Consider the following 15051-nt stretch of genomic DNA (forward strand, 5'->3'; position numbering starts at 1 on the left):
ATTCAGAACTTATAAAGAAACCTTGGCTGACAGACAACTATACTCATCATAAGTTACTTTATGTACCGAAGACAGCAGCTTAAATTGTGATCTTTGGAAAATCGGTAACCAATGGAGAACTTTAATCTAAAAGTTAAAATCTTCCCCCCACTCCCCCTTCTTTAGAGCCGCATTCTGAACCAATTGTAGAGGGAAATGACCTTATTCTGCTCTGCATCTATACTTAGGGAAGTTTTGGTGGGTAAAATGTATATTTATATAACTTGAGGTGTTCGGTTGATATCGGGGTTCTGTCGTATCTATTGTCCAATCTTCCAGGGTGGGGGTGGGGGGGGGGGGGGGGTTTGATGGCACCCATAGTACATTGGAGTGGTAAAAAACTAAATTTGTCACATAGATGGAGATTTAGTTTAGTTTATTCTGATTTGATATACCACCTATTCAATAAAATCACATCAGTTAATTATAATAAAATTAAATACAAATGGTAAGAACTGAGTAGGGATCGGAGGGAGTGAGAAGAGAGATCTCTGAAGAGGCTGCCAATATTCGCGCAAATGACACCAGTATTTTTCATGGGGCGGTGGGGGCGGCACCAATTTATATTGTTGAACAGGGCTTTGTTTATCATAGAGCCGATCTTAAATGCGCAAGCACCTCCAGGAAACTGAAGTGCAACTATGAAATACAATGTTCTTCTCACAGGTTTCCATCGTATCAAAAGGTTACAAATTTATAAGCAGTTTAGTGTTGTTGAATTAACGTAATAAGGACATTCTCATTTTTAAAGTGACAGGACAAGTTTTAGATATTAACTCTACCTTCCCGCTCCTACGGTAAAAGACAGCCCCACATGCACACGAGGCTGGAGTCACCACACTTAACTTTATACCAGAGCCACTCAGCACAAAACCGTTCTACGTCACGTCATAACGCTGATTGCCTCATCACGTCTTATAACACGCGACGTCTTGCACTCTCGCCACCTGTTACCAGTACTGCCTTTTTTAGCGCTATCACTGCCATCACGTGATATAGTTTTCCACGTGCCCCTCCCGCATCGAATCAGATGGGAAAACAGAAGGGAAACTGCAATCCCCACAAGGCCCTCCTCTGCGCAGTCGCAGAGCGCGGGTGCACGGCGCCGGCCAAACGGCCGCGGATGTCACGTGGTACTCCGCAAACCAACCGGGTTTGAATATCTTTTTTTTTCTCCCCCTTTTTCTCTCCGCCCAGCAGCGGTTGCGCGATTAGATCGATCTAAGATGGCGACTGTGGAACCGGTGAGTGCTTGTTAACCCCTTGCCAAGAGCGCGTGAGCACCAGCGTTTTCCACAGGCACCGACACGCGGGGCCGGCTGGAGCAGGTGCCCTTTCCTACGAGAAACGCTGACGAGGGACTCCGGGCGCTGCCCGCCGCGGTTGTAGTACGGGGGACGCAGAAGCGGCAAAGCTAGGGCGCTGGGTTCTTCGTGTTCGCTGGGTGGAAGTGAGTGGTGCCGGCGGGCCGGGAGGACGACAGCAGCAGCAGCAGCTTCCCAGTGGTCGGGTGGCTGCGGCGCAGTTCGCTTTGTTGTTTAATTTTTTATTTTTTTTTTATCCCCACCCCCTTACTAAGCGTCAGAACCCGGCGAGGTGGTGGCAGCATGAGAGCAACGCGGCAGACTTTTAGCTGTAGGGGTGGTGAGGCTTCACGAGAGTCAAGGGGCGGGGTGGAGAGGCTATAGCGAAACTTAAGTCAGGGAGTGAGTGAGAAGTGGGCGCGAGGCCGGTGGTGGTGGTGGTGGTGGGGGGGGGGCGGCTGCCGCCCCAGGGAGGAGGCGCCAGCTGAACTTGGCGTGTGCGTGCATGTGAGGTGCCGAGTACGTGCTCGAGCCACCCCCCCGCACCGGTGCAGCCAGGGTCCGGCGTCGCGGCACCGGCCGACCGGAGGAGTCCGAGGCCTGGAACTTGGGTGCGTTTGTGCGCGCACTCTTTTCCTTTTCTTCTGTCGCCCAGATTTTTTTTTAATTAAAAAAAAAATATATATCTAAAATGAGCTGTTGGGTGCAGCGTCACACACACCACCTCTTTCACGCAGGCATGTGCGACTCAAGTCATTCATTCATTTTGCGGCCGTCACCCGCCCCGGGGAAGGCAGCCGGCTGGCGGAAAGAAAAGTAACGCGGCTTGCTGGGTAGCATACTTGATACATGTTTCAGGTCCAATCGTAGATCTGAATTCGACTTTAAAGCTCAATGGATGGTAGGTGTATTAGACGGTGGCCTCACAGCGCTTCCGAGAACACTTTGACTTTCGCGCAATGTCACGTCCTCAGAAGATGACTACTTGTTGAATGGGTGATATGGGGATAGTTTATTTACGTAGCATCGATATTTTCCCGCAGTTATTTTCTTGTCTTACGGTCTTTTTGAATAACTTCTATTTTTTTTTTTTTTTTAGCTAACAAGGTAGTTGAGCTAACGTTTCCCTGTAGGGTGAGCATGATAATGCTTCCTAACTTATTAATATTGTGCAATCATTTCATGTCATTTGACATTTATCCTTTGTAAACGCTTTTTCTTTTGAGGTCTGATCATTGATGTGAGAGAGAGCCAGTGCTCCTTCAGCATGTCTCCCCGAGCTGTTCAATAGAAGGCCCACATAGGATGTGTTAAATCAAGAGGGTGTGGTCCTCAGCATTTGCTGAGCTGGTGGTTTTTTTTTTTTTGGGGGGGGGAGGAGGATGTGATTTGAAATGCAGGTAGAGAGCATAGATCCTAAGGGTGAAGATGCTGTCTGTAATAAAATTGATTTCTCTGGTTGGCAACTTTACCCCCCCCCCCCCCCCCCCTTCTTCCCTCAGTTCTTCAATGTCTGCCTGCATAGGGAAATAGAGGGTGGATGGATAGCAAGATTGGGTGTGTGCCTTCTCACTTGCATCCCCCCTTGCTTCCTTTCTGCTTCACTTCCTTCTTACAGTATGCAAGCTCTTAATCCAGGGAGACACACTAAGATTTGACTTCTGGGTTATTATAAGGAAGATGTATGCACTCTTTTTTTTTTTTGCCTTGAATCTTAGGGGATAATGTCCATGTTCACATAGCTCTGAAGAGGTGATAAAGTGATTGGAAATGCCAGGAATCACTATCCTTGCCTTGCTTTCCCTGACAGTTCCACAGTGCCTTTCCCTGCATCCAAAAATGTCTAGTTGCATCCTCTTCCTTGTCTTATGACCAAATGGCTGCACCTGTACAAGCAGCCAACAATATATAACAGCCAATTGGCGGTGGCCTTGCTCTGGCATGCCATGCCTCGTTACTTTCATGTGTTTCCTGACTTCAAGTATCTGAGCTAGTTGTAGTGGCAGAATGCACTCATCCTTACAGGATCAAGCTCCATCTGTTGCTTGGGGGGGGGGGGAGAGATAAAATTCAGCCGAGGGTTGTATCCAGCCCTTGGGTCATAGTTCAGGGACCTCTGATTTAGTCTGTGGCTCACTTTTGATCTTCTGTGCAGCAGGTTTCTTGTTAAACATGTTAACTGGGTCTCCATCTGTTCCAATCAATTAAAAATCCAAGTATACTATCTTGACCACAGTTTTCAAAGCTGTATTGGCAAGTTATCAATCTAATATAAAAGTATTATGCAAATTTGGTAGTATAAGAGACTCAACGCATAGCTATTTTTCTCCAAATTTGTAATATTTGGGTAAAATTGTTTTGAATAACACTTTCATAGTATTCATATTTCTGAAAGTTTCTGTAACTTGTTTTATATGTTCATACAAATAGTAACACAACAATGTAACAGTTGAGAAACTACTTCCACAGGTATCAAAACAGATAAAGGATATTGCATTAAGTCTGAGTATCTTAAACATCAACAGATCATGAAAATAGTCTCTCAGTGATGTAATGTTGAATGAGATCAAAATCTACCCCAAATACTGATGCGGCCTAATGGATTCCTCAAGTGTTCACTTTTCAACGTGAGCAATTGCAGAAAGCTTCAGATGTCATTTATTAATCATAGATTTGTTTCCATGTTTGGCTGTTGTAAGTCTAATTTTTTAAATATTAGTAACTAATTTCTTCGTTACCCATTTCATGTTGACCCCAATAGCCCTGCATAACCAATTCATAGAAGGGGAAAAATGCGCAAAACCTTATAAATTTCCACAAAAATATCAGATCAGAAAGTTTGAATGAGGACAAATCCACCAGGTAAATGAGACTGTGATGACATTTTTTCTAGCACAAAGGATTAGAGAGGCCTGATCAAAACTATGAAAGAAACAGGGGCTATTGTATGTTCAGTGAAGCAATCATATCAGATTAGCTTTTACAACACACAAAAATGTCATGCGCATCAAGCAATAACTATTCCTAATCCACTTCATCCAGATCAGTTTGCAGTTTTGCAATTCATTTCAAAGTTTCTGTACACTTTTGAAGTTGTATACAATGCTCAAGAATTGAAGCAAAAACCTAGTGATTACTCAAGCTTTACTTGCAGGCAGCCTCACCCTCCTATGCAAATTGATTTCTTTAGACTCTGGGCTTCCCAACCTGTCCTGGTGACTCCACAGCCAGTCTTGTTTGGGATGTTCACAAAAGTGCTTATTTGCATATTAATCTTATATAATCATTGTGGATATCTGGAAAACCCAATTGGCTGAGGGGTCACCAGGACAGATATGGTAAAACCTGCAGTACTTTAGGACGCATGCTGCTTCGGAAGGGCTTTGCAGAGGTGTAGAGTGCAGTTAAGGAGGGAATGCAGGGATGGAAAACTTATATAGAAGATGTATATGCTAGCCAAAAGTTTTAGAAGCCAGGGGAAAAACATGTTTTCCTTTAATTTACTTTTTCTTTTCCTTGGACTTTCTATTTTTTATTTTTTTCTTTGCTCTTCTCTCCTTCCCACTCCTCCATTCATCCTCCAGTCTTGCCAATGAGGTCTTGCTGGCCATAGTTGCTTTTCTGGCAGCAGGGACTGTCCCAGCTTGCAGTAATAGTTATACTTAATCCATGAGCCCAGTGCCATCCTTTTCATGCTTGCAAAGTCTGACTACTCATGTTCTGTGGCCTTACAAACAGAATTATTGCTAACTAATTGTATATTCATTGAAAACTGTTAGACTGCAATCAGTTGTAATTACATTAACTGGCCGCCTAGTTTGTGGATTTTAATTTAGCACAAACTTTTGATTCATATTAAAATTATGAATGAAACAATTTCTTGTATGTAAAGTGATCTTTTTATTGGACTGACTTTAATTTTTTTTACTAGCTTTTGAGAGCTAGAATTCTTCAGGTCAGAATTTGAGCAAAAGATATCGCCTGGAAATATGAAGTAATGGAACATAAAGCATTCCAGTGAGGGGTGGTTGATGGTGATGAGAATGCAATACTAATTTTATGGCTCATAATGTGCTAGGAAACACGGATCTCCAAGTCCTTCCTTTTTTTTTTTTTTTTTGTCAGTTCCAAAGTGCTTAACTTTAGCTTCAGAAGTCTGCGTTTCTGGGCTCTTAAAATTTCACTTTTATCCCAATTATAACAAGACTTTAGAAGTTGAAATTTAGGCACTTTGGAACTGAAAAAAAAGAGCTTGGAGAGACGGTCTTCCTATCACATTATGAGCCTTAAAACTATACCGTCTGTCACATTCTGATCACACATCAATCACCTGCCTCCCTATCACTGGAATCCGCTTATGATTCATGTATGACAATCACACAACTTTACAATTTCTGGTAAATGTCATCTTTTGAATTTTGACTTGAAAGTGGTCCCTCCCCCCCCCCCCCCCCCCTTTCCTGGAAGCTAGTCAAATATATTGTTTATAAATAAAAAGGTGTGTACATTTGTTTTTGTTAACCTTTATTTCTGTGCTGTTAAGTGAACAAACATGGCAACAGTATTTATTAAAAATTAATTACCTATAGGCATTCATATCACACAGTGATACTATGTAAAAATCCATGATTGTAAGTAATTTTAAAGCGAATTGGATGTGATGTATTTCAATTATTGAATTCATATGATGTAAACTTTCAGTCAACTTGTTTTGAGTAAAGTTATATAAAAGTATAGTATGTTTTAATGGTGTTATAGTTTTGGAGTTGCCATGTTACATTTTTTTAACCTCGTACCATTTCACAAATAACCTTACTGAATCATGCTTCAAATTTTCACTCAATCTACTTATAAAGAAATTCATTTTGCATTTTTCCTAGCATGTAGTAGATGGACTCAGGACCAACGGGTATAGTGTGCTTCTGATAGCAGTTGGAGACTGAGTCAGATTTCAGTCTGACGTCAGCACTACATATACCCGTGCACGAGGCTTTGCTCTCCAGTTTTTCCATCTCCATAGCAGTTTGGGACGTCATACACGCTTGCACAGCGTTAGAAAACCAAACTCCAAATTTAAAGAAGAAACAAAGAAAACCTTACCTCCAAAACGAGCCCCGTTCTCCTGTGATGATACCTAAGGGTCCCACCCCCAGTCGAGATTTCCTGAGGCGGTTTCCGAGATCCCTCTGAAGTAAGCCTCTGTCCTGGCATGGACTTAGCCCCCGGGAAAGGGAGCAGCTGAGAGGCAGCGGCACACAGCCACGCACTCATCTTCCGTTCCTACACGCACAATGTGGGCGCACCAGGAATGCATAACCAGGCATCCCGGCATGTGCACCTGTACAAGATACACACGCAAATCATGGCATCGCCGTCCAAGATAGTTAAAGGTCCAGTCCTCTGCCCGGCGAGCCACATGAGAGCGGCGTAGCCCGAGGTGACCTCAGCCTGTGCCTTGCTATGCGAAGAAGCTCGGGGGGGGGGGGGGGGGGAGCCGAGACAAGGTCCCCTCAGCCTGTAGAGGACTCCGGATCCACCAGCGAGACTACCCCGGACCTCTCTATTCCCGACTCAGCCCCTCCACAGTGGGGGCCCTGGGGGAGCACCATAGGACCCAATGCGGTCCCAGGCAACTTCACCTGGGTGGGATTCTTCAATGAGCTGCAATCCTACATCCATGCACTGACAGGGCCACCAGCAGCACAAACACAACCCCCGCCAGTGGTCCAGAACCTCCCCTGGACAAATACCTCCCCTTAGGGGAAACAGAACCCTTGGAAGAGGGGGAACTCCCTCCAGGAACGGAACCGTATCGCACCATAATGTGCTTCTTCCCAAAAGACGAATTATCAGATCTCATAGCCACAAGTCTGAAGGCATTGGCAAGCCTGGACACATGCAACACAGCAGAGTCCAAGGCGAGCCCCTTCCTGGCCGGGCTCTGCCAGACCTCACACCATTTCCCTATGCTACAGGCCGTACAACAACTGAACGACCAGGAATGAGACGCTCCAGAGGCCAAGGGAGGTCGAGCTCTAGAAGCTCTCTACCCCTTGAACCCCGCAACGAAGGAACTCCTGAGGTTTCCCAAGGTTGACGCCCTGGTCTGCGCCACCACAAAGCACACTACCATACCAGTCAAGGGAGGAGCTTCACTCAAGGATGCCATCTGCTTGAGGATGGATCCTTGAGTGAAGCAGTCTTATGATGTATCAGCTATGACCTTACAGATCACTGCCTGCTGCGCCATGGTATCACGCGCCTGCCTGGCTATGGCCAGGGACGCATCTGTGCCAATTGCATCTAGAGCAGTGGTTCTCAACCCTGTCCTGGGGACCCCCCCCAGCCAGTCGGGTTTTCAGGATATCCACAATGAATATGCATGAGAGAAAATTTGCATACACTGTCTAGAGCCACCTGCAGCCCTCCCAATCCCTAGAGTACCTGGGAGTCTGATTCGACACCAAATGGAACAAAGGATCCCTTCCCCCTACAAGGAGAAGGAGATTGATGGAACAACTGCAAGCATTGTTGAACTCCACTCTCCCCACGGCATGGGACTATATCTCCAAGTCCTCGGACTCATGGCATCAACCATAGAAGTCGTCCCATGGGCAAGGGCCCACATGCGGCCCCTACAACATTCCCTATTGTCACAGTGGAACCCGATGTCTCAGAACTACTCTGCCCCCCTCCGGCTACCGGCGAAGGTTCGGAACCTATTACGATGGTGGCTACATGAAGACCATCTGAGCGAGGGAACAGGCCTATCCCTACCGGAATGGACCTTGCTCACCACGGATGCGAGCCTGCGATGATGGGGGAGCCCACTGCCAGGAGCTAACGGCTCAAGGGCAATGGGACAAAGAATTGGCATGGAACATAAACAGACTGGAAGCCCGAGCAGTCAGACTAGCCTGCCCTACGGTTCAGCCACAGACTCCGGAGCAAATCATTCAGTCATGTCAGACAGCGCTACAACAGTGGCCTACATGAACCGCCAGGGGGGAACCAGAAGCTACAGGTGTCCCTGGAAATAGAGCCCCTAATAACGTGGGCAGAATCAAACCTACAGGGGATATCAGCTGCCCACATCGTGGGAAAAGATGTCACTGCAGACTACCTCAGCAGAGAGTCTGGATCCAGGGGAATGGACACTGTCTACAGCAGCCTTCAGGGAATAGTAAACCACTGGGGAACCCCAGCCATGAATCTTCTGGTGACCGGGTCCAACATCCGGATTCACAAGTTCTCCAGCCGTAGACAGGAATCACTGTCCCAGGGAATCTACACCCTCGTCCAGACCTGGCCACAGGAGGACCTACTGTACGCCTTCCCTCCATGGCCATTACTAGGTGGAATGATCCACAAGAGAGAACACAGAGGGCTGGTACTTCTAGTGGCCCCGGACTAGCCAAGAAGACCGTGGTATGCAGACATACGAAGACTACCTCCACACAGGGATCTACTCCAGCAAGGACCGAGATTCTCGCTTAGTCTGGCCATTGAGAGGTCTCGCCTGAAAGAGTGGATATTCAGGACCAGTGATTGACACACTGCTCCGAGCGTTCAAGTTCTCCACCTCCTTAACATATATACAATATGGAGAATATTCGAAGTTTGGTGTGAGGACTGCGACATCCTTACACAGACAATCAAAATCCCCATGATCCTGGAATTTCTGCAGGACGGCGTGAACAGAGGGTTGTCCCTCAACTCTATCAAGGTACAACTGGCTGCTCTGGCCAGCTGCATACCTAGGGTGGACGGCACCAGCCTAGCGGCCCACCCAGACATCTCCCGCTTCTTAAAAGGGGTCAAGCACATTCGGCCACCCGTAAAGTGGCCGATACCCCTAAGGAGGAATCTCAATCTAGATTTCCTAGCAGGAGCTTTGTTCAGACAAACTCGTGGTCTGTCCCTACGGCTCCTGACCTTGAAGACAGTGTTCCTCGTGGCAATCTGCTTAGCCCATCGAATCTCCGAACTTCAAGCACTATCATGCCGGAAGCCGTTCCTCAGATTTACACCGGGATCCATACAGCTGTGCACAGTACCCTCCTTCTTGCCAATGGTGGTTTCTCACTTCCCATCTAAACCAAACCATCTCGCTGCCATCTCTAGACGAGCATAAGGACTTTGAAGACTCACACCTTCTTCGCCACCTGAATGTCGGCAGACTCCTAGTCTGATACCTGGAAAGATCGGAACCTGTACGAAAAACGGACCATCTGTTCATTCTTCACAGCGGGAAGATGCAAGGAGAAGTGGCCTCGCGGGCAACCATAGCCTGCTGGATCAAAGAAGTAATCAAGGCGGCCTACGTAGAGGCAGGCAACCATCCACCTCTACAAGTCAAGGTCCATTCCACAAGGGCCCAGGCAGTGTCCTGGGCAGAAACCAAGATGCTGTCACCTGCAGAGATCTGTCGGGCGGCAACGTGGTCCTCCATTCACTCCTCCTTGAGATTCTATCGCCTGGATGTTCAGGCCAAGGAGGACACAGCATTCGCGAGGGCAGTACTAAATGGGCCACGGGCAGCAGTATATCCCATTGGTCCCATAGATATAGTATGCTTGGATTTTCAGAAGGCATTTGACAAAGTTCCTCATGAGAGGCTTCTAGGAAAAGTAAAAAGTCATGGGATAGGTGGCAATGTCCTTTCGTGGATTGCAAACTGGCTAAAAAATAGGAAACAGAGTAGGATTAAATGGACAATTTTCTCAGTGGAAGGGAGTGGGCAGTGGAGTGCCTCGGGGATCTGTATTGGGGCCCTTTTCAATAAATTTATAAATAATTTTATAAATAACATAACATTATGTTATTTATATATTTATATATAAATATATATATATTTATCATAAGACCAGGCGTCGTGCGCTGAAGGGGCACTCCCCTTCATGCATCACGTAGTGTTAGCCATTCCCCATGTTCTTTTATATCCCTTGTTAACAATCCCCATATTTAAATGTTTAATGTATTTGACAAAGGTAACGCATAAGTTCCTGCAAATTTTGTTTAAATGTAAACCGATGTGATATGTAAAATCGAACACCGGTATATAAAAGTAAATAAATAAATGATCTGGAAAGAAATACAAGTGAGAATCAAATTTGCAGATGACACAATTGTTCAGAGTAGTTAAATCACAAGCAGACTGTGATAAATTGTAGGAAGACCTTGTGAGACTAGAAAATTGGGCATCAAAATGGCAGATGAAATTTAATATTAAGTGCAAGGTGATGCATATAGGGAAAAATAACCCATGCTATATTTACACTGTTAGGTTCCATATTAGGTGCTACAACCCAAGAAAGATCTAGGCGTCATAGTGGATAACACATTGAAATCATCAGTTCAGTGTGCTGTGGCAGTCAAAAAAGCAAACAATGTTGGGAATTATTTGAAAGGGAATGGTGAATAAAACAGAAAATGTCATAATGCCTCTGTATCGCTCCATGGTGAGACCTCGCCTTGAATACTGTGTACAATTCTGGTTGCTGCATCTCAAAAAAAATATATAATTGCGATGGAGAAGGTACAGAGAAGGGCTACCAAAATGATAAAGGGAATGGAACAGCTCCCCTATGAGGAAAGAGTAAAGAGGTTAGGACTTTTCAGCTTGGATAAGAGATGGCTGAGGGGGGATATGATAGAGGTGTTTAAAATCATGAGAGGTCTAGAAGGGGTAGATGTGAGTCGGTTATTTACTCTTTCGGATAATAGACTAGGGGGCACTCCATGAAGTTAGCGTGTGGCACATTTAAAACTAGTCAGAGAAAGTTCTTTTTCACTCAACGCACAATTAATCTGTGGAATTTGTTGCCAGAGGATGTGGTTAGTGCAGTTAGTATAGCTGTGTTTAAAAAAAGGATTGGATAATTTCTTGGAGGAGAAGTCCATTACCTGCTTTTAATTGAGTTGACTTGGAAAATAGCCACTGCTATTACTAGCAACGGTAACATGGAATAGTCTTAGTTTTTGGGTACTTGCCAGGTTCTTATGGCCTGGATTGGCCACTGTTGGAAACAGGATGCTGGGCTTGATCTGACCCAGTATGGCATGTTCTTATGTCCTGAGACCATCTGCTACATGCTAGGAAATGGAGAAATTACTTACCTGATAATTTTATTTTCCTTAGTGTAGACAGATGGACTCAGCACCCTGCCCATGGCTGCCTCGCATTCAAGAATCCTTGGGGGAACCTCCCCCAAGTTCAACACAAGCATGGGTAAGCCAACCCTTATCTCTAGTTCAGACACTCATATTACCAGGTGTTGGCACTTCTCGGTTGAGTGTCCTGGTGGACTCCAGCTAGAAACCATGTCAACCAATTCAAGTTAATCAAGTTACTCAAGTTAACCAAGTTAATCAAAATTAGCCAAATACATATATCCATAATTGCTTTTCGAGGCGAAAACTGGAGAGCAAAGCCTCGTGCATGGGTATATGTAGGGCTGACATCAGATTGAAATCTGACTCAGTCTCCAACTGCTATCAGGAGCACACTGTACCCACTGGTCCTGAGTTCATCTGTCTACACTAAAGAAAATGAAATTATCAGATAAGTAATTTCTACATTGTGCTACATATTAGGCTATACATGCAGTGGGTTTCCTGATTTTGTAGAGTGCACATGTAGCAATCTTGATATTGGTTGAGAGTTGAACAGTTAAAGATAAAATGTGGTCTGCATGGTGCATGTTTGTTTACTAATTACAGCTCTTTATCTTTAAAGTTTTTGTAGGCTGCTATGAAACATTTTTTTTAAACTTATGTCAACAGGAAATGATTTATGTTGGAGACTTACTAAACCGAAGTTGTAAATAGCTAAGCTTCATTGTCATGTAAGCCTGTTTATATCTCGGGACTTTTATTGGCTTAGGCTTGTTTCTCCATGTTAGCATAGCTAGCTGTAGGGCATGAAAACTGATAGTGGTAGTAGCTGAAAAAGCTTGCTAGATTTGGGAGGAGAAAATTTTAATTAACATTTTGTGGGACATATGCAAAAGCAGCAAATTCTGGTATTGACTAGCTTATGTGTAGGTAGGTGCTGCCAGTGAGAGAAGATTACTTTAGTGGAATTCTGGGCCCCAAATCTTTTGTGCAAAATACTTGTAACATTCTGCACATATTAGTAAATACAATATAGTTACTACTATTGAGTATGATAGTTTAGACTGCAATATAGAGTGTTAAAAAAGTCAGCAACTTTTTTTTTCGTGTAGAACTCCCTCAGGATTGTCAGTATATTCTACAATAAAGAGCTCCCTGATGCCTCATTCATTTCTAAACCTGACTTCATCTCTCGTTCTTGCCCTCTTTGCACTCCTCCACTTCCTCCACTCCAGGCTGTCCTCTTGCATATATTGTGGCCTCCTTCCTGGCTGTATGAACCTATGATGCTGACCTAGCTGCTTCTTCCTCCCAGCCCATGTAGGCCAATGCTGTGCTCATTCAGGCAGATGCAATATAATTGCATGAAAAATGGGCACTCGTAATTGAGTGCCCACTTTCCTAAGGTGCACCTATCCACTTCTCCTGGGTGCATGATGCAGTAGGCAGATGAGCTGCTGTGTTAAGGAGGCGCCAGGAGAAATTGTTCCTAGTGCCACCTCTGCATCGGGTGCCCAGGAGAAGAGGCTGCGCACAGGTTAGAAAATGGTTGTTTGTTAATTGAGTGTTCGTTTTTCTAACCTGACTGCTGGCAAGACTTTTTTTACCTTATTCCTTTTTTCGGTTTCTCCGACTTAACATTACCATGATATTAAGTTGGAGGAACTACAGAAAAGCAGTATTTTCTGTAGTTGGAAAGATGTCTCTGTAGCACCGCTTGCCTCTTGAGGTGATAATGTACAGTCTTTCCTTCAGTGGAGTGCCATCATTCCGATAGCCTTGACTGGCGTGGACCTAAATTCCAATTAGTGCAGGCCAAGAGATGCTCAGTGGTGTGAAGGCTTTAGCCCTCTCCACCTGTAGCCAGGACCTGTTAATGCTCTCAGCTAGGGAGGGCTGAGCTCTGGTAAAAGTTTTCAACTTTAGAAAAAAAAAGTCAGTGACAGGAAGACAGCAGGAGAAATGTCTGTTTCCTCAGCATTTGGCTGGCTCACTCGCATCTCTGGGGAGTTCTGTGATGTGAAGAGTGCAGGCACGGCAGCTTGAGCAGCCATTTGGCTAGGCCATGGTCCCAGGCTTCTCCCATGTTGGTGTGTGGTAGGCTGCGGGGTACTTTGATGTGCTTTTTTGCTGCAGGCCTTCTGTGCGCACTTGTGTGTGCATCCGTTCTTGTCTGTGCTCAATTTGGGGGTTCTTCCTGCTGGATGCATATCTTATGCATTCAGTTTAGTCCTGTGCATCCAGTGGGACGAGTAGGCTAGGCGCGTGGGCTTGGATGCACATTTTTTGTACATCCATTTTAGGGCATGCTTGTGTTGGAAAGCTAGGCATGAGCTTTCATTGGGCTGTATGCTTACAGCATGGTGGAGAAATCTAAGCACCACATCAGAGCCATTGAGCCAGAGCTTTCTTTAAACCTGTGTCAGCACTGCCTGGATGCTCGGAGACTTGCCACCTTCTGATTTGCTGAAGGTCCATTTCCTGTGTGTGTGTGGGGGGGTGGTGGGACCAAGGGAGACACTGCAGGCGTGTGCCCTCCCCGATTGGTCCACGGGTCAGTCCTCGGTGACACTGGCTCATAGGGCATCAGGTTTGAGCTTATGGGGCCTGGAATGGACCTGGCCTCATTTTTTTCCTGGGTGGCATTCTTCCAGCAGTTAGACATTTCTACAGGGCAGTCTGCTGAAGCAGCAGTTCCTACTAGCATAGGTCCGGGTGCTCCAAGTACTCCTCGGTCTCCACGGTGAAGCACCGTAGCACAGTGTAGCACCGTAGCACAGTGTGGTCTGATAGCTCAAATGCGGGTGGATCAGGATGATACCGATGATGGGAGCTCTCCTGGTGAGGAAGGGGATGTTTTGGAGCCATATAGAACTCTTCTACATTTCAGAGAGACTAATTGCAGAGTCTGATATCTCAGACCCTCTGAGTGGTTGGGCCTGACTCCTTGGTTGCGCAGACTCCTTTGGTCACCCTGTACAAGGCTTCTGGTTTCTTTCCCCTCTTGCATGCAATCCAGGAGTTGAGTGATCTGGAATGCTCCAGAAGTTTCCTTTTAAAAGATATCTTGGTGGGTTTATACCCCTTGGATTCGCAGGCCAGAGAGCAGTTGCGTTTTCCTAAGGTGGATGCCTTGGTGTATTCTGTCATGAAACATACCACTATCCCGTTAGGGGGGATGCTCAGGATAGGAGGATTGAGGCAATCTTGAAGCAAGCCTTTGAGACAGTGACTATTTACTTGCAAGTTGCTTCTTGTTGTGCCATGATAGCTCGGTTGCCTTGCATCTTTGTCAAGAATCTGGTAGTGTTGGGTCTGATTTGGGACCTATGGTAGAATTGGAGGCTGCCTTCTTGGCTGATGTGGGTTATGACTTGGTACACACAGCTGCCAGAGGAGCTGCTTAACTTATTGTGGCAGCTGTGGCTGTGCAGCTGGTCTGCAGTTAATATTTCAGAGACCAATCTGACTAAGCTGTCCTTCAAAGGCTTGCTTTTGTTTGGCAGTGAATTGGAAAAAATGGCAAGTAAAATGGAGAGAGACCCAGGTCCTCATTTGCCAGAGGATAAGCCAGTTTCCTGGACTTCTCAGG

The 15051-nt window shown here is 45.6% G+C and overlaps 1 protein-coding gene across 5 annotated transcripts in view; it reads left to right on the plus strand.

Moving 5' to 3' along the window:
• The first annotated feature begins 1124 nt into the window (after positions 1 to 1124).
• EIF4E (eukaryotic translation initiation factor 4E) overlaps positions 1125 to 15051 on the plus strand; it is a 289910-nt gene continuing 275983 nt past the window's right edge. For 3 of the 5 annotated variants that reach the window (XM_029597412.1, XM_029597425.1, XM_029597422.1), the window contains exon 1: positions 11491 to 11574. In XM_029597412.1, the coding sequence (XP_029453272.1) occupies positions 11494 to 11574 (81 nt within the window). In that variant the 5' untranslated portion in view covers positions 11491 to 11493. Of the gene's footprint in view, positions 1284 to 2111; positions 2245 to 11490; positions 11575 to 15051 lie in introns of those variants that run through there. The other 2 variants (XM_029597416.1, XM_029597420.1) reach the window with 2 other exon arrangements.

The sequence above is a fragment of the Rhinatrema bivittatum genome, chromosome 1 (assembly GCF_901001135.1).
Source record: "Rhinatrema bivittatum chromosome 1, aRhiBiv1.1, whole genome shotgun sequence".
Lineage (NCBI taxonomy): Eukaryota > Metazoa > Chordata > Amphibia > Gymnophiona > Rhinatrematidae > Rhinatrema > Rhinatrema bivittatum.